This window comes from Aquarana catesbeiana, linkage group LG02, assembly GCF_042186555.1.
Source record: "Aquarana catesbeiana isolate 2022-GZ linkage group LG02, ASM4218655v1, whole genome shotgun sequence".
Classification (NCBI taxonomy): Eukaryota; Metazoa; Chordata; class Amphibia; order Anura; family Ranidae; genus Aquarana; species Aquarana catesbeiana.
Genome location: NC_133325.1, coordinates 310,233,032 through 310,256,247, shown reverse-complemented (window position 1 = coordinate 310,256,247; position 23,216 = coordinate 310,233,032). Strand labels below are relative to the sequence as shown.

General features: G+C 44.2%; 1 protein-coding gene across 1 annotated transcript in view; it reads right to left on the bottom strand.

Annotated features, from left to right (window-relative positions):
* The window catches only part of LOC141127842 (ATP-binding cassette sub-family C member 5-like), a 151,290-nt gene that overhangs the window by 98,848 nt on the left and 29,226 nt on the right, over positions 1 to 23,216 (bottom strand). The window contains exon 3 of the mRNA XM_073614677.1: positions 8,923 to 9,078. Coding sequence (XP_073470778.1) covers positions 8,923 to 9,078 — 156 coding nt within the window. The remainder of the gene's footprint in view (positions 1 to 8,922; positions 9,079 to 23,216) is intronic.

The following is a 23,216-nucleotide window of genomic DNA, read 5'->3' as shown; positions in this document are numbered from 1 at the left end:
TCAACTGTCTTAAGCCTGGTCGGAAGTCTTTTAAAGGGGTGCATGATGGTTACGAGTATATCAAAGAACTAGAGTTAGTAAAGCACAAATGGAGTATGGAGTAAAGCACTATGGAAGGCCCACTCGACAAGCCAAGCATGAGGAGTAATGCTGTTCCCATGGGCTGTACATGATTTGCGGAATATTATTTCTCATAATTTTCCCTGCATCTGTATTACTTTACCATTATTAGTTACAATTTACAAAGCAGTAATAGCGCTATTTATTCACTAAATAATTACAATCATTTATATGGGATTTCAAAGCTGTTTTAAAGCCAAACTGAACTTTAATTTTAAATTGCTTTAATACATTCCAGGTTCATCAAAACAAAGGTGTTCAATGTCTTACAGTTTTCTTTAGCGTAAAATACCCGTCCCATGAAAAGATTTAGGTAGTAGGTAAAGACCCTTGCTCTCTGCATGAAAGCAGTAGTCTCTCTTCAGAAGTGCTGAGCCAGACTTATAGCTCTGCATTCTGCATAGCTCATGCACCCTACTGGTTGGAGAGTTCTAGCTATGACTTAAAAGGCGCTGGGCCTCTGCAGAAAGAATAAGAGAGCAAGGGTTTCTCTTTGCAGCATACTGGCGGGGGATAGTCTTTTCTAATAGATGGAATGTGCCTGTTTTCTAAAGAAATCAAAATGTAAGACCTTGCACAGCATTTGCGTTGATGCACTTGGAATGTTTTTAGCTGATTTAAACCAAAAATTTGCTTTAAAAATGACAAATGTAAATGGTAAAACAAGCTATGCAAATATGGGCTTCATCCCAAAGAGTTCAGATTTCTGTATTGGCACATCAGTTATAGTTACTCTGACAATCTGGCAACCACACATACCTCTGTGATATGATCTCCAAAATTCTAAAGTAAAGGAAACAGGGAAAAAGAGGTGTTGCACATAGCAACCAATTACATGCTTAAAAAAATGTCCTTTAAAAATATGACTGGATGACATTACTTTAAATGTTAACCTGCCACCAAGGAAAAAGCTCTTGGATGGCAAGTAATCCACAAATCAGATAAAGTATCACATGGGTTTATTACGGCTTCTTTTATTGTCCTGGTAATTGTTGTATAAAAATGGTGGCTGTGTTCGTCAATGGTTTGGAAAGCAATAAAAACATTGTCAGAAGTTCTAAACCTTATTCACTCTACTAAAAATGTGTTTTGTTTGTGTCCCTCTTAGAGAGATTTCCTTCACTTCCAGTGAACTCTCCCCAATCTGGACAAAAAGAGCAATAAAAACATGTAGGGGGCCCCATTCCTTCCTTTCTCAATCCAAAACAAAATAAACATTTTTGGCTGGATTATGGGCTTTAAAGATGAAGTTTAGAGAACTTTGAAAAAGTACCATGGATGGGGTACTTCTCATGATTGAAGAATGTCCCGTGTGCTGGTGGCTACTTTGTTCGGTTGAATTTCGAAATCCTCTGTCCCTGGATACCACCCCACAGCAGTGATCTTCTGGTGCTGTGTGGCTGTGCTTGTGACAGGCACTTGCCAAGTGCTGACTATGCCTGCTCTTTCCGTCCCCTTGCCCCATTCAAAAAAGCTGTACTACCAGTTTCCATAAAGAAAACAATTCAGTGATTGGAGGAGTTGGGCCTTTCCATTCATATAACACTTTACATTGTGGGCAGGCATAGTCAGCACTTGACACGTACCTGTTTTTTAATCAGTAACTTCAGCTTTAAAGTACTCTTCAGTCCAGTTTGGAGATGTTAGCACAAATCTTAAGGGAAGTGCTATCAATTTTAAAAAGCTGTTAAAAGGCTTTCATGAAGCTTCAAGAAGTGATGATGTGTGCTAAAATGCATTGCTCAATCATGGTTCATTACAAGGGTCAGACAGTTAACATCTATTCTCTTTCAATCCAAGTGGCATCAGGGCATAATGGGAGAACTATACTTTATGTCTCAGTGTTGGTCAGGTAGGGAGTAAAAGAGTTGCTCACTGCCAAATACACCTGCATTTCCAGTCCAGGTACATAAGGGTATCCAAAATGTGTCTCCTGCTTCTTGCCTGCCCTAGAGTCTACATGACAGTAGTAGAAGTCCCAGAACCTGCCCAACTCATATCTATGATGTAGCACCCCATAGATTGCTAGAGTGCTAGAGTTAGTTTTTGTACAGAGTGGGTAATTTGTTCAGGCTTGGCTGGCAGCCAAGCGTGTGTTGTTTTTCTGGGTCAGGGTTGAGTGACTCAGGGACGCTGGTATTACCCACAGGCAGCATCTCTGAGACCTTCCCCTACTTCTAGAAATGTGCAGAAGGTTCTAGAAGGATGGGAGTGGAGGGGAAGAGGAGCTGTCTGTAGTATTCTGAGGGCCCTGACCAATCCCGAACAGCTGGGTTGGCAGGGGACAGGCCCCCTCAAATACTCAGGGTCAGCCCAGCTGGGGAGTGTGAAGTGCGGGTGGAACATGGAGTATTAGGCTGTCGGAGGCCTTTGAGAGTAACCCCCTAGTCTGAGGGGGGGGGGTGAACTCAGGCCTGGGCTCTAGTGCGGAAAGGGACCCCTCTTTATGACACACGGGGGGATCTTGACCAGGAGGCACAGGAGCAAGGAGAGGACAGCCAAAGAATACTGCTGGAGTATATCTCCAGGGAGGAAGACAGCCAGGAGGGCTGGTGAGTGTTACAGTCAGAGGACTGAGAGACATGCCTGAAGGGACTTGGTGCAAGCAGCCTGGGATGGATGCAGAGTCAGTCTGGGAGGACTGTGAAGTCCTACTCAGGAGGGCTAGTGAAAGGGGCAGCTGCAGCCAGGCAGGCTGGCAGTGCCTGAAGAGGGGGTACTGGGATCAGTAGCCACAGGAATAAGACAGCTAAGCACTAAGAACTCTTTTCTGCTACACTACACTGACAAAGCAGGCCTGCGGTCCCTGCCTGCAAAGGGCATTTGTTCTGGATCCGACTGAGTCTGTGTTGGATCATCTTTACAGTGCTAGCTGGCTCTGGGAGATGTAGTTCTACAAGCAAGATTGTGCTGGAGGTAGAAGAGGAGAAGTGTATATAGTTGTGTCCCTGAAAAATTCTTTCTGTGCTGATCTAGTGGGCATTCCATAATAACCCTATTCCCTATCCAAGTTCAACTCCCCTAATAAAATACAAAAAAACAAAGCTGCAAGGACTGATCTCTGACTTCAGCGTGTGTGGAAAATTTGTGTGCCTGGCTGTGCAGGGTGGGAGATACCCATGTTCACCAGCGGCTCCTTCGGGGGGTGGGGGGGTAGCGCTAAATTGGCTTCCAAGTCCCAGAGGGAGCTTGTCAGCTACACAGTCTGCACAAATGGCATGTCCAGCTCTCTGAACATCCCCAAACTCAAGCCACTCAAGTCTGATTGAAAACTGTCTACAGTACTCTTCAGTACTCTTCAAAGCCAGTGTTTACAAGCTGAAGCGTGTGTGACGTATGCCTACCTGCTAAGTAAGGTTTTGCATAGTGCAAAATGTACAGGAATTTTTAAGATTTCTAAGCTATACATTAACAACGGGACAATCTTTCTTTTTTTAAGTTTATCAGTTGAGAATGAAAACACAAGAACTAAACAGTTCACTTTATATGTTCTGTGAGTTTATTCCATTTTTAAACAGTACGTGATGGAGAGTTCATAAGCACAAAAACTGTTATTTTATACTAAGCATTACTGGGATATTGAGAGTCAGATCAGAGTTCAGATATTTTTGTAGTACCGCTGCAAAGACAACTGTGTTTTGGGATTGTTATTTTAAGAGAATGGTACAGAATGGTAGCTCTGAGCTAAATATGTTTTCATATGTTATAAGAACTGAAGGGAGAACAGTGGATATAACAACAATAACCCAGAGGAATTAACACTGGGAAAAAAAAACAGATCTGGTTAATTTTTGTGCCATTAACTAGTGGGATCTTTTTTCTTTTTTTTTACTTTTTTGTTTACCAATAAACAAGTAAGACTGCTAACAGTTTAAATAAATAATAATAATGAAAAAAAATGAGATAGGGATTAGAAATATTTTTAATGTAGTGTTTGTAATAAGATATTCTGTAATAAATCACAATAATTGGATTACAGATAGTCAGTTAAATTTCAGGGTGCACAATTACAAAGTGCTTAGACAATGTACTGCTATACTATTACGTATCCTTAACAGCAAAAAAGCTTTAAAACAAGTCCCCTTTCAACTTGCTAGCTGCTTGTAATGTTAGTCAGGTTGAAAAAAGACAGAAGTCCGTCTAGTTCAACCAATAAAGAAAAAAAAAAAAATCATACAATCCCATATACACAATCCTAGTCAATATAAGAAAGAGGCTGCACCTCACGTGGGTTCCAAATGACATTTATTGAAGCATCCAAATATACAAATGACACCAACAGACACTAGTAGTGGTCAATGTAGACGCATTTCACACTACAGAGATGTGCTTAATCATTATACACAATCCTATAGTCACAGTTGATCCAGAGGAAGGCTAAAAACCACCCCCAGCAAAGCATGATCCAAATTGCTACAGCAGGGGGAAAAAATCCTTCCTGATCCCCCGAGAGGCATTTGGATATTCCCTGGATCATCTTTACCTATAAATGTTAGTACCCAGTTATATTATGTACATTTAGGAGAGAATCCAGGCCTTTTTTTAAAGCAATCTACTGAGCTGGTCAGAACCACCTCTGGAGGGATTCTATTCCACATTTTCACAGCTCTTACTGTGAAGAAACCTTTCTGTATTTGGAGATGATATCTCTTTTCTTCCAGACGTAAAGAGTGCCCTCTTGTCCTCTGTGATGGAGTTTAAAGTGAATAACTCAACTCCAAGTTCACTATATGGACCACTTATGTATTTGTACATATTGATCATATCCCCCTTAATCTCCTCTTCTTCAAGAGAGAATAAATTCAGTTCCTCTAATCTTTCCTCATAGCTGAACCTCCATGCCTCTTATCAGTTTGGTTGCCCTTCTCTGCACTTTCTCCAGTTCCCCAATATGCAAAGTTATTTTTTCTCAACAAGTCATTTCCAATAGTGTAGAAATACCTACTGTGTGTTTACATTACAGGTCTGGCCATCTACCAAGATTCTACTCTCCACAGAAAAAAAAACATTTCTGTGTCTCTGTTGTGACCTTTGAAAATGAATTTCCTGACAATGACTACATCTACAAAGGTAAGTGCAGGCTGGATTTATTTTACTGCTTGATCAGTATACAGTATATAAATACATTTGTGTGCATAGTCTAAACAGAGTTTCACTTTAAACATTCATTGATAACTAAAGCCCAAGGACAGTTGCCTACACAAGAACAAAGTACAGAATTTGGCTGTATAGTAAGTTAGAATGCTGAGCAAGCAATAACATTTATGCTAAAAGTGTTCTACATGCATACTCAGTTATAGAAGTATAAAGAAATGTGTTCTTATGTCTTCATCTATTATCTTAAATGAGAACCTGAACTCTCATGTTTAATATTTAATAGGAAATTACCTCATGAATATAAAACCTCTGTTTTACAGGAATTCAACAACAAGGGAAACATAGAGACTGCTAAACTCCTGCATGTAATGGCTGCCTGGCTGTCATATTTATCCAAGTGTTCCATACTTCGAGTTACTGTCTTAAAACAAGCATATGATCATGAACAGATTAAAATTGTCACTCTTGATCTTAATAATGGTCCTGTGTCTGTGATTTTTTTTTTTTAAATAAGAAACGTTATACTTACCTGATCTGTACAGTGGTTTTGCACAGGACAGCCTGGATCCTCCTCTTCTCGGGTCCCTCTTCAGTGGTCCTGGCCCCTCCCTCCTGTCGAGTGCAGCCAGAGCAAGCAGCTTGCTCTGGGGGCACCCGAGCCGAGCTGCAGCTCCTGTGTCCATTCAGACACGGAGCTGCCATTCGGACCCGCCTCCTCTCTCTCCTGATTGGCTAACTGACTTTGATTGACAGCCGCGGGAGCCAAGGACGCTGCTGCTGTTTCTCAGCCAATCAGGAAGGAAAGTCCCGTTCGGCCGCGGGACTCGTAGACATCACTGGACAGAGATGGGGCTTAGGTAAGTATTAGGGGGTGCTTGGGAGGCTGCAACACACAGAAGGCTTCTGCCTTTTCAACTCCTTTAACAGTTGTTCTCTTTCATTCCAATACATTCCAATACTCCTTTATGTGACGTAATCAAATATGGCATTACGTGTGTGTAGAGGACTGCAGACAGCGGTTGATAGACAATTAATCATATTATTTAGCAAGGTGCTAAATATATGAACGCTTACATATAGGTGGACCCGTTCAGAGTAACTTTGGTTTGTATTGTGATTGCCAAGGTCAGGAACCATGATTTTTGGTGCTAAACTATACAAGTGATAGTAAAGTGTTACTAAACCCAGGAACCCGTATTCACTATATCTGGTCTCCCACAGTACACAGAACATGGAAATGCAATTGTTCTAGTAAATATAAACTGCTAAATACCTTTTTTCATCAGCAGTATATAGCAGTCTTGTGACTTCTATCAGTTCCTGGTTAACGCTTTCATACTGCACCGGCTGTCCTATCATGATGCAGGACCCATGACCCTCTGCCTAGATAAGGCTGACTGGGCCTGTGCTGATCACATGCACTCTCTCAAGAAAAAAATGAAAACTCTTTAGCAATACACACCAAACTGAGCATGTGCAGGCTGACTCCACTAACCCTGTCTTATCTGGATCTGTTTTGGAGTCAGTGGAAGAAGGAAGATCTGTGCATACAGGATCAAACAGCCTTTTTACATAATGCAGAGGATTAACCCCTTAGGTTATACAGTGAGTGTAACAAGTATGCTTGACTGCATATATAGAATGATTTAACTGTTGTGGGTTTAGTAACACTTTAATGTCTTCCTACTGATTGATTTAACCTCTTCTTAACCACTTCAGCCCCGGAAGATTTTCCCCCTTAAAGTGGAGTTCCACCCAAAAATGGAACTTCCACTTTTTGGATTCCTCCCCCCCTCCAGTGTCACAATTGGCACCTTTCAGGGGGGAGGAGGGAGCAGATACCTGTCTAATACAGGTATTTGCTCCCACTTCCTGGCATAGATCACCGCGGTGATTGCGGTGACCTACGCCACTTCCGCCGCCTACCCCGTCCTCCCCCGCTGTATTCTGTGAGACACAGAATACAGCAGGGACCTGTGAGGAAGCGCAGTGCGGCTCACGCATGCGCAGTAGGGAACCAGGTAGAGAAGCTGCACGGCTTCACTTCCTTATTCCCTTACCGAGGATGGCAGCGGCAGCAGCCGAGAGCCGAAGGACGGATCGGCTTCGGCTGCCGACACCGCGGGCTCCCTGGACAGGTAAGTGTCCATATATTAAAAGTCAGCAGCTGCAGTATTTGTAGCTGCTGGCTTTTAATATTTTTTTTTCAGCAAACCTCCGCTTTAATAACCAGGCCATTCTTTGCGATATGGCACTGAGTCGCTTTAACTGACAATTTAGTGGTTGAGCGATGCTGTACCCAAACAAAATTGATGTCCTTTTTTTCCTACAAATAGAGCTTTCTTTTGGTGGTATTTGATCATCTCTGCGGTTTTTATTTTTTGCGCTATAAACAAAAAAGTGTCAATTGTGAAAAAAAAAAAAACAATAATTTTTACTTTTTGCTATAATAAATATAAATAATAAAAAAATATATAACATAAGGTATATATCGGCATATTTTTTACAAAACACTTACACTGGTGCAAATAATTTATTATGACAAAGAGGATTGTAGCACAAGCGCTAAGTTATGATAGCAGCAGGAGGGGAAGGCTGGGGAGTGATCGGAGCTGACAGGCATGGAGGTGGGGGGGAGGAGGACAGAGGAGAACTGCGGATGACGGAGGCACTGGCCATGGTGTCAGGGCTCAGCAGCCATGATAAAGCCATGATAAACCATGGTCAGTTTACGGGGGGGGGGGGGGGGGGGGCAGAACCAGGCAGGAGCAGCCAAGTATTTCAGGTGATAGAAAGAGACAAATTACACAAGCACTGTGCTGTATAACATGCTTTAAAGGAACAGGATCTATTTTTTTTTAGGGTTGCAAATGCTTTAACAGTGACCCTATCTATGACACACTGAAATCAATGCCCTATAAATAAGGTGTTTGTCCATAAACGGTTTAAAGTGTGAAAGGGCTATAAGTTAATGTTAGTTTTTTATTTATGTATGTGCACCAATTGGAGAGATTTTTTTTTACTCCCTGCCCTTCCTTCCTCCTTTGCTCTTGATTTAACACTGCAGGTACCAACTGTCTACTCAATTTCAACTAGAAAAAGCATTCTCAAATAGCTTAAAGGAGAAGTCCAGCCTTTGGCTGGGCTTCTCCTATGGGTCACAGGTCAAGTGCAAATTGTTTTGCACTCCTGTGACCCGTTTTCAGCTCTCTGCTGACGTCACCAATATCAGTCCAGGCACAGCTTCATCCCGACTCTGGGAGTCTTGATCTGTCAGGTGCCTTGTCTGATAGCCGTCTCAGCCTCTCAGCCTCTCAGCGAGCCACTGAGAAGGCCGCTCCCCGCCCCTCCACAGCTCAGCGCTTCAGTGAGCGTAGAAGAGCAGAGCAGGAGAGCTGCTGATTGACAGGCAGCAGCTCTCTGCTCGGCTGAGCTGAGAGAACCGAGTCATCGGTGATGTTTGATCGCTCGGTTCTCAGTACAGAGTTGCCGGGGGACCTAGGTAAGTAAGAAACTGCAATAACCCCCAAACTCTTTTAATCCTCACTAATAGCCACCATGCATACATAAAGCCTGTTATGCAAAAAATAAAAATGAGTTAGCTCCACAATCCAACTAAATATTGTGAATTAAGGACGAAGATGATTATATATGTTAGACGCTCTACCACCATAATACTGTTTATTGAAGCGGAGAACAGTTTACCTTTGGCAGTTCTGTTCTGCTGAATCTTGAGAAGGAAGATCCCAGAGATCATTGATATTAAGTTCAGAGAGCTGGTAAGCTTTTCTTGCAAGTGATGTAATCCAGTTTAAAGTCATAAAGGAAAAACAGCCAGCATTATCTATAGGATGACGATGTCTGCAAATAAATACACAGTTACAAAAGACTGATTTAACTTCAATTCTTAACATAAATTAAAATCTTGTTTGTTTCAAAGTAAAGCATAGGACAAATGAAAGCTGTCATACATTTAGTGTAGTACAGGTACTGTTTTCTGACATTAATATTTTATACAGTATGGGGTCTATTTATCAATACGTTCACTGTGCAAATATGTCAGAATGCATGCAAAAGTCACAAATAATAACCTTGCTAATATTTTTAGTAAGCGTCAAATGCTATTTTCTGATATTTATATTGTCTTTCACAGGCATGTAACATGTGGCAAATCCTGTTAGTTTCATTGTTATCAAATCAAAACTTTTTAGAATGTTTTAACATTTGAATTTGTACCATGTTCACATGGAACCAAAGAACATTCAGTTTTGCCCCATTAGCACACCAACCATAGCTTTATACATTGTGTGAAATATTCCAAAAATTAACATAAATCCTGGATAATTTACAACCAATGAATGTCTTCTTCATGCCCCGGAAGAAGTCCTCTTGTCAACGAAACCGGTCGGGCTGAGCTGTATGCAGTGGCATCTCCAGCTTTCATTTTTAGGGGGAAAAAATATCCAAAGACACTGCGCTTACTCAGTAATAGCAGCTCACACAACAAACAAGGAAATATGTAAACAGTGCAGGTATATATAGTGTAGCGCTAGTTAAGATTACAAAAACTATTGAAATGGCAAAAAAAAGATGTGTCAAACAGTTGTTCATAACACCATGCGTTCCGAATGGTACTGAGAAAGATTTCAATAGGTATCTATTGCATCTCTTTATGGCCAAGTGGGAGGAGGATGTCGTCTATGCCCACCGCACCACATCATTGGTGTTGTGGGCAAGATACATAGACGACATCCTCCTCCTATGGAGTGGTACCTTTGAGACTTTAGCAAGTTTCTTTGAAGATCTGAACTCCAACAACAGAGGCATTTCTCTTACATACGAAGCCAGCAAAACGGGGATCCATTTTCTGGATTTAGAAATTAAAATTGTGGATGGTCAATTTAAGTTTAATACCTATTTTAAATCAACAGACCGAAACAGTTTTATCCCCAGAGATAGCTGTCATCATAGCTCCTGGCTCAATGCTGTCCCTCGGAGCCAATTCCTAAGGCTCCGTAGGAATTGTACCGATGTGGATACATTCACTACACAAGCAGAAGTCTTTAGACAGAGATTTCTGGACAAAGGGTATAACCAAGCAGATCTGGATACCGAACTCCAAAGAGTGACTAACACAGATAGAAATACTCTCTTAACAACAAAACCGGAGAGAGAACCAGATACCACATACAAATGGGCATTGTCTACCACATACTCAATACAACACAAACAAATCAAGAGTATCATGAAAAAACACTGGGGGGGTGTTAAGACAAGATAATATCTTGAGAAAGATATTACCGGAACAAGCTAAGATTATCTTTAGGGGAGCACCATCCCTACAGGGACAGGTAGCACCTAATATCATTAACCCTCCAGTACGTCCATCTTTTTTTCATGATTGGACGGGGTTTTATCCCTGTAAAAAGTGTGTTGTTTGTCGACACAATATGCCGATAAGAAGAAAATTAACGGAATTCACCTCGACGGTTACAGGGAAGAGATACACTATCAAACCCTTCTGTACATGCAATACTAGATATATAGTGTACTTAATTGTTTGCCCTTGTGGCAAACAATATGTGGGCCGAACAACCAGAACCTTTACGATAAGAGTGAGTGAACACATCAGCCTCATCAAAAGTAGAGACTCAAAACATAGTGTCCCCAGACACTACAAACAGTTTCATAACAGCGACCCCGCAGGCTCACTATTTATGATAATTGACAAGTACACTCCCCCATGGAGAGGCGGGGCCTTGACCAGAGGCGTTTCTCGTTTAGAAATGTTCTGGATCCACGAATTACGGTCCCTCCATCCATGGGGTATGAATGTGGATTTGGATATCAATGCCTTCATTAATGAATCTTAGAATTGGTGGGATTAGGTTTATTCTTAAAGGCAAATAGGCATTACCTATTGTATTAATACTTTCATTAATGAATTTTAGGGTCTACAAGTTGGTGGGATTAGATATATCCATTTAGACAATTAGGCACTACACATATGAAATTTATTCTTATGTGTATTTTCGTACACATCATTATCTGATTTTCATTTTTTATTTATATTTTTTTGTTATTTTCTATATGGTGTATGTAATTTTGTATAATATAGATCACCTATTGAGAATCCGTCTTGGACCTATACCCTCCGTGACCTTGCATCACAGAGGATTTTTTGTATATTTTCCAGGACTATGAAGTTTAGGAGATTTTTGGTATAAATTATATTTATTAACTTTTTTGTTACTGCTTTCGAGTCATGGTTTTTTCTTTTTTTTTTTTCAGCCCACATCAATATTGCACATAAAGCAGACAGCTACACCAAGTGTGTGTGGGTGAAAATCCATAAATATATACACCTAGAATTATTGCTTCAGTGCAACAAATATATCTGCTATTATTATGCAGATAGATCACTATTTGTTATTATACACATTTGCTGCACCTCTATTAATTATTTTTCATAATTATTTTTATAATTTTTGTTTCCACAATCACATCATGACTAGTCCTATAATGAGGGATTTCACACTGTTTTCGTTTTCAAAATACATATTGAACAAACATTAGGCTATTTTGTATACACATAGCTGTTTATCTACATTGTACACAGTACGTGCTACACAATGGCGCGTCACTTCCCTAGCGGTGGGCGTGCTGTCGGACCGGACCGCTGGTGACGACATCGCGCCATGTCTACTACTGCACTGAGGCGTGGTACGCATGCGGCGGATGGCCGCCTAGCTTGCGTTCCACTTGGGCGGAAGATGACGCTATTTGCATCATTTTGGCGATACCCGGAAGTGCATGTAAACAAGTGGCACACGCCGGATTCTCATCAAAGGGGGTCTTGGTACCTATATAAGTGAGTATGGCAGCAGTGGTAGGGTACCCCAGATGAAGTCTGAGTAGACGAAACGCGTCGGGAGACTCCACTGCCTGCCATCAGTTTTACTATAAGCGCTTTTTTAATACGGAGAATGTAAGTGTTTTTACCTTAAATAAATCTTATTTTAAAAAACGGTATTATACTATGTGGCCCCTTTTTTTAACTTCTATGGGCCACCATGAAATCGGGTTATACATGGAAGAATTTTGCCAGGAGCCCTAGAAACAGCATCTGGATTCTATATTGTTCCACTGGAAGACTCCACTTCATTGCCCGGTGGCAATACAAGCATTACTGACTCAGGGGACATACGTTTCTATGAGTCCAAGGGTTCCGGTAAGCCTGCATTGCTTCCATACGGGGGATCCAATTATTGTGTATTACTTCTCTCAATTTCATTTACGTGGTGTTTAAACACTACCATCTGTTTGGGACATATTTAGGGGGGGCACATGGGGGGAGAGGGACAAAAGTAAAATGCAATTATATATATATATATATATATATATATATATATATATATATATATATATCCTGGGGCCCTTTACTACGCTTTCACATGTTCTGCAGTGAGCTCCCTTCCTACTGTATTAGGGCCCCCTCAGGGTGGCAGAAAACAAGAGATATATGTCACCAGCATACCAAGAAAATATAAGGGTCCAAAGCAGTGGGAGAACTATTAGGGTTGCAAAGGTTGTCTTGCCACCGGGCCCTGGTGTTCTGCCACTGTGGGGTTCCCCAGGCTCCTCTTGCTGTCCTGCCCCTGCTATTGACAGCGCTGGTCTGGCATCTCTTGGAATTTACAGGCTGGTTCTCCTGTCCTAAGGACGGGAGAAATCAGTCTGTTTTTTCAGTAATTGAGAGTCCTGGTGGAGTCCTTCCTGCAACTCGCTCTTCTCCCTGCCAATGAGGATGCAGGGGAAGGAGCAGATCGGGCGGCCGTGGTTGTGTGAGCGCTGGCATTATGCAGTGTCAGCGAGCAGAGGGAGGGGGGAAGAATCACCTGCAAGAGCTGACTGGGGACGCTCTCCCTCTTAGACATTGCCTTTTTGTAAAAAAAAAAAAAAAATTTTTAATTTGGGGGGGGGGGGGGGCACATGGTGGGGCACAGCATAATGTTGGAGGGGGTCAGGGCCCCCTCTGCCCCCCCCCCAGGGACGCCATTGGCTGTATGTTTCTGCTGTCGTGCATTTTACATGTTTGGATGTTCTGTGGCGGCCGCGTTCCTTTTTTACCATGCAATGCTGTCTTTACTATGCATACGTATAAGTGCAATACTTTATATTACATGCAACCCTTAGACCCCTTTCACACTGAGGCGCTTTTCAGGTGCCTTCACGCTAAAAAAAGCACCTGAAAAGCTCACGAAAACCTGTTTCCATTAAAACCAATGAATGCTTTCACACTGGGGCAGTGCACTGGCAGGGCAGTGAAAAAACGCCTCTTTCCATTGAAATTGATGTAAAGCTCTTCAAAAGCACCTAAAAAGTTCTTCAAAAGCGCTCAGTGTTTTACTGGCGGTTTAGAAGCGACTCAGTGTGAAAGGCAGGGACGATCCTGGACGGGGTGCACGGGGTGCAGTGCACCCAGGCGCCACAGAGGTGGGGGCGCTGAAGCGCCAGAGTGCTCCCCTCCCGCCTCCTCTTCCTTTTTCATAGGCTGCTCTCTCTGCTGGTCGCCGCCTCGACCTGCCGAGTGCCCGTCACCCGTCCCTCCTTCCTCCTCCTTCCTCCTGTCAGAGGAGGAGAGCAAAATGAGATCGGAGCGGCTGTCTCTGCCGCGCGGTGACGTCACTGGGGGGGGTGGCCCGTGCCCGTGCCCAAGCCCAACGTTCCAGTTCTCCTCCTTCGACCTCCTGTGTCTCAATCCCGCCTGCTGCCCAAGCCTGACACGCTCCACCCGGGAGGCGCGGCTGCACACTGTTCTCTCACTCTCCAGCTGCCGCCCGGGTGTTTTAAATTAACATAATGGGGGGATGTTTGTCCTGGGGGGGGTCTATACTAATGTAGGGGGAGGGGTTTCTCCTGGGGGGTCTATAGTAAAGTAGGGGGGGTGGTTTGTCCTGGGGGGGTCTATACTAATGTAGGGGGGTGGTTTTGTCCTGGGGGGTCTATACTAATGTAGGGGGAGGGGTTTCTCCTGGGGGTCTATAATAATGTAGGGGGGGTGGTTTGTTCTGGGGGGGTCTATACTAATGTAGGGGGGGGTTTGTCCTGGGGGGTTCTATACTAATGTGGGGGGGTGGTTTGTTCTGGGGGGTCTATACTAATGTAGGGGGGTGGTTTGTTCTGAGGGGTCTGTACTAATGTGGGGGGGTGGTTTCGTCCTGGGGGGGTCTATACTAATGTACGGGGGTGGTTTCGTCCTGGGGGGTCTATACTAATGTAGGGGGGTGGTTTGTCCTGGAGGGGTCTGTGCTAATGAAAGGGGGTGGTTTGTCCTGGGGGGGTCTGTACTAATGTAGGGGAGGTAGTTTGTCCGGAGGGGTCTGTACTAATGGAGGGGGGTGGTTTGTCGGGGGTCTGTACTAATAGAGGAGGGTGGTTTGTTCTGGGTGGGTTTATACTAATGTAGGGGGGGTGGTTTGTTCTGGGGGGTCTATACTAATGTAGGGGGGTGGTTTGTTCTGGGGGGTCTGTACTAATGTGGGGGGGCGGTTTCGTCCTGGGGGGGTCTATACTAATGTATGGGGGTGGTTTCGTCCTGGGGGGTCTATACTAATGTAGGGGGGTGGTTTGTTCTGGGGGGTCTGTACTAATGTGGGGGGGGCGGTTTCGTCCTGGGGGGGTCTATACTAATGTATGGGGGTGGTTTCGTCCTGGGGGGTCTATACTAATGTAGGGGGGTGGTTTGTCCTAGGGGGGTCTGTACTAATGAAGGGGGGTGGTTTGTCCTGGGGGTCTGTACTAATGTAGGGGAGGTAGTTTGGCCGGAGGGGTCTGTACTAATGGAGGGGGGTGGTTTGTCGGGGGTCTGTACTAATAAAGGGGGTGGTTTGTTCTGGGGGGGTCTGTACTAATAGAGGGGGGTAGTTTGTCCGGGGGGGTCTGTACTAATGGAGGGGGGTTTGTCCTAGGGGTCTGTACTAATAGAGGGGGGTGGTTTGTTCTGGGGGGGTCTGTACTAATAGATTGGGGTGGTTTGTCCGGGGGGGTCTGTACTAATGGAGGGGGGTTTGTCCTAGGGGTCTGTACTAATAGAGGGGGGTGGTTTGTTCTGGGGGGTCTGTACTAATGGAAGGGGGTGGTTTGTTCTGGGGGGTCTGTACTAATGTAGGGGGGGTTGTCCTGGGGGTCTATACTAATGTAGGGGGGTGGTTTGTCCTGGGGGGGTCTGTACTAATGTAGGGGGGTGGTTTGTCCTGGGGGTCTGTACTAATGGAGGGGGGGTGGTTTGTCCTGGGGGGGTCTGTACTAATGTAGGGGAGGTAGTTTGGCCGGTGGGGTCTGTACTAATGGAGGGGTGTGTTTTGTCGGGGGGTCTGTACTAATAGAGGGGGGTGGTTTGTTCTGGGGGGGTCTGTACTAATAGAGGGGGGTGGTTTGTCCGGGGGGTCTGTAATAATGGAGGGGGGTTTGTCGTAGGGGTCTGTATTAATGGAGGGGGGTGGTTTGTTCTGGGGGGGTCTGTACTAATGGAAGGGGGTGGTTTGTTCTGGGGGGGTCTGTACTAATGGAGGAGGGGTGGTTTGTTCTGGGGGGTCTGTACTAATGGAGGGGGGTGGTTTGTTCGGGTGTCTGTACTAATGGAGGAGGGGTGGTTTGTTCTGGGGGGTCTGTACTAATGGAGGGGGGGTGGCTTGTTCTGGGGGGTCTGTACTAATTGAGGGGGGTGGCTTGTTCTGGGGGGTCTGTACTAATGGAGGAGGGGTGGTTCTGTACTAATGGAGGGGGGTGGATTGTCCCGAGGGGAGTCTATACTGATGGGAGGTCTGTAATAGTGAGTTTCTTCCCCCACCTTCATATTAGCCAGGGAAGAAAAAAAAAGAGCAAAGAAGAGGATTGTGGGACATGTAGTCCCGAGGACTGGCAGCCCCACTGTAACACGGAAACTGCAGCTCACACAGCATGCTCAGCTGAATGGGAGAGAGAGAGCCAGGAGCCCAGGAAAGCTTTCAGGGAAGTACACCCAGGATTCCAGAGGGAGAGGACAGTGCTGAGGAAACACCATCAGAGAGAGAACCCCACTGCCCTGCGCCACCAGAGGTAAAGCCACACAGCCTGGTGCCATGCCTGGCAGAGAAAGGAATGGAGTCATTGCCAGAATACAAATCTAGGCTCTACCCAATGGAGTCGCCACGGGCAATTCAGAGTGAGCAGACTCCTGATCAGAGGAACCGTTGTTGCTGTATCGCTGGGTCAGGTGAGAGGGCTGATCGATCATTATCTACTAACGTTCATAAGAACTGCAGTCTCTGACCATCTCTTGTACTATGTCTGCAGTCTCTGACCATCTCTTGTACTATGTCTGCAGTCTCTGACCATCTCTTGTATTATGTCTGCAGTCTCTGACCATCTTCTGTAGTATGTCTGCAGTCTCTGACCATCTCCTCTATTATATCTCCATTCTCTGACCGTCTCCTGTAGTATGTCTGCAGTCTCTGACCGTCTCCTGTAGTATGTCTGCAGTCTCTGATCATCTCCTGTACTTCCCTCCAGGTCTCATTAGTGTAAGCTCTTCCTGTATTTGCTTTATTGTTAAGAGATCATGGGAGGATCCTAAGGTAACGAAGACTTCTTAGGGGAGCATCTCTGTGTTTGAGTCATTGCCATAGAAACATTTGTAAAGGGGAGGAGTTGGTAAGATGACCACGCCCACGTGGGGGCGCCAGAAATATTTCTGCACCCAGGCGTCTGTGACCCTAGGATCGGCCCTGGTGAAAGGGGCCTAAAGAGGTTTTACACTATCCATGACGTGGTTCCTTTGTATATCCCCTGCTGATGACCCCTACGGGGACATATTCATCAAGCCTGTTTGACCCTTCATAATAAAGGGTCCAGGCTCTCTGGTAAGAGTCCAACCTATTGTGTTGGTGGCGTGTTCACTTGGTGAAGGGATTGAATAACCTTATCCACAGTTGAATAATGGAGTTTGCCATTTGACCATTATGGTCCATTTAAGACACAGATTTTTCTGGACTGTTTATTTATTTAATTTTTTTTCAGTATTTTTAATATCATTCACTGTAGCGCAACACACCTTTATTTTGTTTCTTGTTTTTTTGTGGTAATATCTCACATTTGTGGTGCTGCTTTTTTTCACACTGAATTATCTTTTCACATGCACAGTATTATTTTTGTATTTATAACGAATGAATGTACAGGTAGTTTTGCTGTATGAATAGCTATGAGATTTTTTTAAATAAATAAAACCCTATTATGTGTTATCATTTACCTTACTTTGCTACTTTCAAAAAATTTCTTATAGTGTATAAAAGCCCCTTTTTTTTGGATTAAGTCAAGAACAGTCAAAACCACTGTAAGGTTTTTTTTTTTACCATCTGTTTTACCTTGGGGAGAGGTACCTGTACTTCTTGTCCGGTAGAACAGGAAGTGAGAAAAAATCTCTCCAAAGTGAGGAGAATATCCTCTAAGGCAGAGGTCTCAAGCTGGCGGCCCTTCAACTGTTGCAAAACTACAAGTCCCATCATGCCTGTGGGATCATACTTGTAACTGTCAGCCTTGCAATGCCTCATGGGACATGTAGTTTTGCAACAGCTGGAGGGCCGCCAGTTTGATACCCCTGCTCTAAGGGCTTGTTCAAGTGATCAGCCAGTGGGAGTTAAAATCAGGAGGGTGAGCCATGGTTTTACCACTACCCAACCACTCGCCTCAACAAGAACATGCAGGTGCTCAGGGTACACATGCCACGACCACAAAGTCTTGCTTCACAGCCTTGGCAAAAATGTAATGGCATGTCGCTTTTGGTCAGCAGTATTACTGCGAAACGGGACCTATGCATTAATGGAATGGGGCTGCAACCAATCTGCAACTGTGTGCAATGTACACGGTTGCAATGCAGTAGTGCAACATTTTGAGGGTTAAAACAGATGGTGAGGAGGCAAAATATCACCTCCTCACTGCCTGTCAAATGTCCTCTAAAAAGTGATCCACAGTGGATTATTTTTTAGAGGAGCATCTATGTTAGCCACACATGTGAACAAGCCCATAGACATTTGTCACAGGACATTTGTCATTAGACATTTGCCCAGGTGAAGAATCCATCTCTATTTCAGTCAAACTGACATTTCTGAATTTTGGATTTTTAGACCTGGTGACAAATCTCCCCAGCAGAGAGACAGTAACAAACAACATTGATAGGAGTTCTAACTTTTTCCCACACTATCCCAAACATAAAAGAGATTTTGACAGCAGATGCAATTTATAGGTTTAGGCTAAAAACTGAACTTTCTAGTTAAGTCAGCTAAATACATACCAGGACTGGGTGTATTTTTTTCAGCCTGATTAACTATATATAAGTATGTAACCGACTATAAGACTTTGCACGTCTTTGTTTTGATGCCTATGGAATGTGTTTAGATGATTTAAACTAAAAGTTCAAGTGGGCTTTAATTTAGGTGTTCCCTACATTGGTATTTCCATTATGATTACAGTTACATAGTTACATAGTAGGTGAGGTTGAAAAAAGACACAAGTCCATCAAGTCCAACCTATGTGTGTGATTATATGTCAGTATTACCTTGTATATCCCTGTATGTTGTGGTCGTTCAGGTGCTTATCTAATAGTTTCTTGAAACTATCGATGCTCCCAGCTGAGACCAGTAAAGAACCCTCTACATAGTTTAAGGTTAAACCTCTTTTCTTCTAATTTTAATGCGTGGCTACGAGTCTTGTTAAACTCCCTTCCGCAAAAAAGTTTTATCCCTATTGTGGGGTCACCACCAGTACAGTATTTGTAAATTGAAATCATATCCCCTCTCAAGTGTCTCTTCTCCAGAGAGAATAAGTTCAGTGCTCGCAACCTTTACTCATAACTAATATCCTCCAGACCCCTTATTAGCTTTGTTGCCCTTCTTTCTACTTGCTCCATTTCCAGTACATCCTTCCTGAGGACTGGTGCCCAGAACTGGACAGCATACTCTAGGTGCGGCCAAACCACAGTCTTGTAGAGCGGGAGAATTATAGTATTATCTCTGGAATTAATGCCCTTTTTAATGCATGCCAATATTCTGTTTGCTTTGTTAGCAGCAGCTTGGCATTGCATGCCATTGCTGAGCCTATCAACTACTAGGACCCTCAGGTCCTTTTCCATCCTAGATTCCCCCAGAGGTTCTCCCCCTAGTGTATAGATTGCATTCATATTTTTGCCACCCAAATGCATTACTTTTTCTACATTGAACCTCATTTGCCATGTAGTTGCCCACCCCATTAATTTGTTCAGATCTTTTTGCAAGGTTTCCACATCCTGCGGAGAAGTTATTGCCCTGCTTAGCTTAGTATAGTCACGCAAATACAGGGATTGAACTGTTTACCACATCCTCCAGGTCGTTTATGAACAAATTAAACAGGATTAGTCCCAGCACAGAACCCCGGGGGACCCCACCACCCACCCCTGACCATTCCGAGTACTCCCATTTTATCACCACCCTCCGAACTCACCCTTGTAGCCAGTTTTCAATCCATGTACTCACCCTATGGTCCATGCCAATGGACCTTATTTTGTACAGTAAACGTTTATAGGGAACTGTGTCAAATGCTTTTGCAAAATCCAGATACACCACATCTACGGGCCTTCCTTTATCTAGATGGCAACTCACCTCCTCATAGAAGGTTAATAAATTGGTTTGGCAAGAACGATTCTTTACGAATCCATGCTGATTACTGCTAATGATACCGTTCTCATTACTAAAATCTTGTATATAGTCCCTTATCATCCTCATACTATCGATGTTAGGCTAACTGGTCTGTAATTCCCAGGGATGTATTTTGGGCCCTTTTTAAATATTGGTGCTACATTGTCTTTTCTCCAATCAGCTGGTACCATTCCAGTGAGTAGACTGTCAGTAAAAATTAAGAACAATGGTCTGGCAATTACTTGACTGAGTTCCCTAAGTACTCTCGGGTGCAAGCCATCTGATCCCGGTGATTTATTAATGTTAAGTTTCCCAAGTCTAATTTTAATTCTGTCCTCTGTTAACCATGGAGGTGCTTCCTGTGATGTGTCATGAGGATAAACACTGCAGTTTTGATTACTGAAGCCCCCCCGATTCCCTCGTGAAGACTGAGGAGAAGAATAAATTCCCATACCTTCGCCATCCCCCCATCCTTTGTAACCAGATGTCCTTCTCATTCTTTATGGGGCCAGTATGGTCTGTCCTCCCTTTTTTACTGTTTACATACTTAAACAATTTCTTGGGATTTTTTTTGCTCATCTCCACTATGTGTCTTTCATGTTCTATCTTAGCCATCCTTATTGCACCCTTACATTTCTTGTTGCGTTCTTTATAAAGTCTGAATGCTGATGATGATCCCTCAACATTGTATTTTTTTAAGGCCTTCTCCTTTGCTTTTATATGCATTTTTACATTGATGTTAAGCCATCCAGGACTTTTGTTCGCTCTTTTAAATTTATTGCCCAGTGGGATGCATTGGCTAATGCCCTTATTTAATACGCTCTTAAAGCAAAGCCATATTTCCTCCGTGTTCTTTGTTCCAAGATGTTATCCCAATTTATGCCTTCTAGCAAGGTTCATAGTTTAGGGAAGTTGGCTCTTTTGAAATTCAGTGTCTTTGTATTCCCCTTATGTTTCCTATTTGTGTGATTTATACTGAAGCCAATTGACCTGTGATCGCTGTTACCTAAATTGCCCCGTATTTCCACATCCATGATCAGGTCTGTATTGTTGGTAATCAGTAGATCCAGTAACACTCTATTTCTAGTTGGTGCGTCTACCATCTGACCCATAAAATTGTCCTGCAAGACATTTAGGAACTGGCGAGCCTTAGATGAATGCGTGGTTCCCTCCGCCCAGTCTATGTCTGGAGTCTATGTCAATTTGTGATAGGATATCTGTCTCCCCTTCCTCCCTCAGGTTAGAGTTCCTATAGTATACTCCCAGTATTATTTTCCCCTTAGCTTCATCCCTTTGGAGCTCTACCCATAAGGATTCCACCTGCTCCCTAGCTCCCTTAGTGATGTCATCTCTCACATCCACTTGTACATTATTCTTGATATATAGGCATACCCCTCCCCCTTTTTTACCCTCTCTATCCTTGCGATAAAGGGTATACCCTTGAATGGTTGCCAGCCAATCATGAGAGTTGTTGAACCAGGTCTCTGAAATTCCCACAAAATCCAAAATCCAGTATCTCTAGTTCACCCATCTTCTCCGCCAGGCTCCTGGCATTGGTAAACATGCCACGCAGTTTAGACCGGTCGCATGTTATCCTCTTATTGGGTGTTCCAAGATTGCAGCTAGGACTTGCTACTTACTATACTTACCTTGGGTTTATGTGCTTTGGTCAACCTATCACTAATGCCCCCAATGGAATATGTTCCGCGCTGACTATCTCTACCTCTGGACCCTCCCTCCCATCGCCTAGTTTAAAAACCCCTCTAACTTTTGGCCATCTTCATTCTCAGCTGATCTGCACCCTCCTCATTTAGGTGCAGTCCATCCCTTCTATAGTACTGGTTATCGACTGAGAAGTCGGCCCAGTCCTCCAGGAACCCAAACCCCTCCTTACTACACCAGCTCTTCAGCCACTTGTTTACTTCCCTAATCTCCCTCTGCCTTTCTGGTGTGGCTCGATGTACCGGTAGTATTCCTGAGAATACTCCCTTGGAGGTCCTTTTCCTCAATTTAGCTCCCAAGTCCCTAAAATCGTTATTTAGGGCACTCCATCTGCCTCTGACTTTGTCATTGGTGCCAACGTGCACCATGACAGCCAGGTCTTCCCCAGCCCCTCCCAGTAATCTGTCCACAAGATCCGTGATGTGCCTAACCCGAGCGCCCGATAGACAACATACAGTTCGGTGCTTCAGGTCTTTGTTACAGATTGCCCTCCCTGACCTTCTAAGAATTGAGTCCCCTACCACCAGAATCTGTCTTTCCCACTCTCACTGGAGGAGTTCTTCCCCTGGCAGCTAGGAGAGTCCCTCAGCTCCAGCAGTGCTGGTCCCTGACTGGTTTCACCAATGTCACTCAACGGAGCGTACTTATTGGGATGCTCCAGCCCTGGATCGGCCTCCCTGGCACTTCCCCCTCCATCCCTCCTGACTGTCACCCATCTACTCTTTCCTAGTGCCTGCATCTCTTTGTCTCCATCCGCCTCTGTGCTGGCCCCTGCCGTCACCTGTCGTGTACGTTCCTGGCTCTCCTTTAGTATGGAGGGACTTCTCAGTGCTGACAGTTGCTTCCCCAGATTCAGAACCTAGGCTTCCAGGGAAACAATGTGGTTACATTTTACACAGCAGTATTCACCCTCGATCGGATGATCAAGGAACGCATACATGCTGCAAGATGTACAACGAGTCACCTCTCCACACCCGCCAGGCATCGTACCAAATAATTTAATGAGGATTGGGGATTATATCAGTGGCGGCCCATCTATAGGGCCTTTAAAAAAAGATATACAAAAAAAGGTCATTAAGTGCACTGTGTTCGGACGCCGGACACAGTGCGACGCCGGACACAGTGCACTTATGTTAACGCCACATCTATGCAATCACGAGATTGCAGACGTGGCGCTTCATTTGCGGGCGTTTATCCTGCCTTGTGGCGCTCTCCGAAGCGCCGAGTAACGGCCACACGGCACTCGTAGTATCTATTACTACGGCCGGGCAGTTGGATTGATATCTCAGTTTGATGTCACTTCCTGTTTTCACTCTCCCATTGCACCTGGGAGAGAGAAAACAGGAAGTATGAGAGGAGCGGACCCCTCCATCACCACTGTGGAAGGAAACACCGCAGGAGAGGACAACACAGCAAGGTAAGTACCGCTGTGCTCCTGCGGAGAATAGGGGGAGGGGGGTTCGATGTGACACAGGCTGGCTGCATTTGGTGGGGCACAGGCTGCATTTGGTGGGACACAGGCTGCATTTGGTGGACACAGGCTGCATTTGGTGGGACACAGGCTGCATT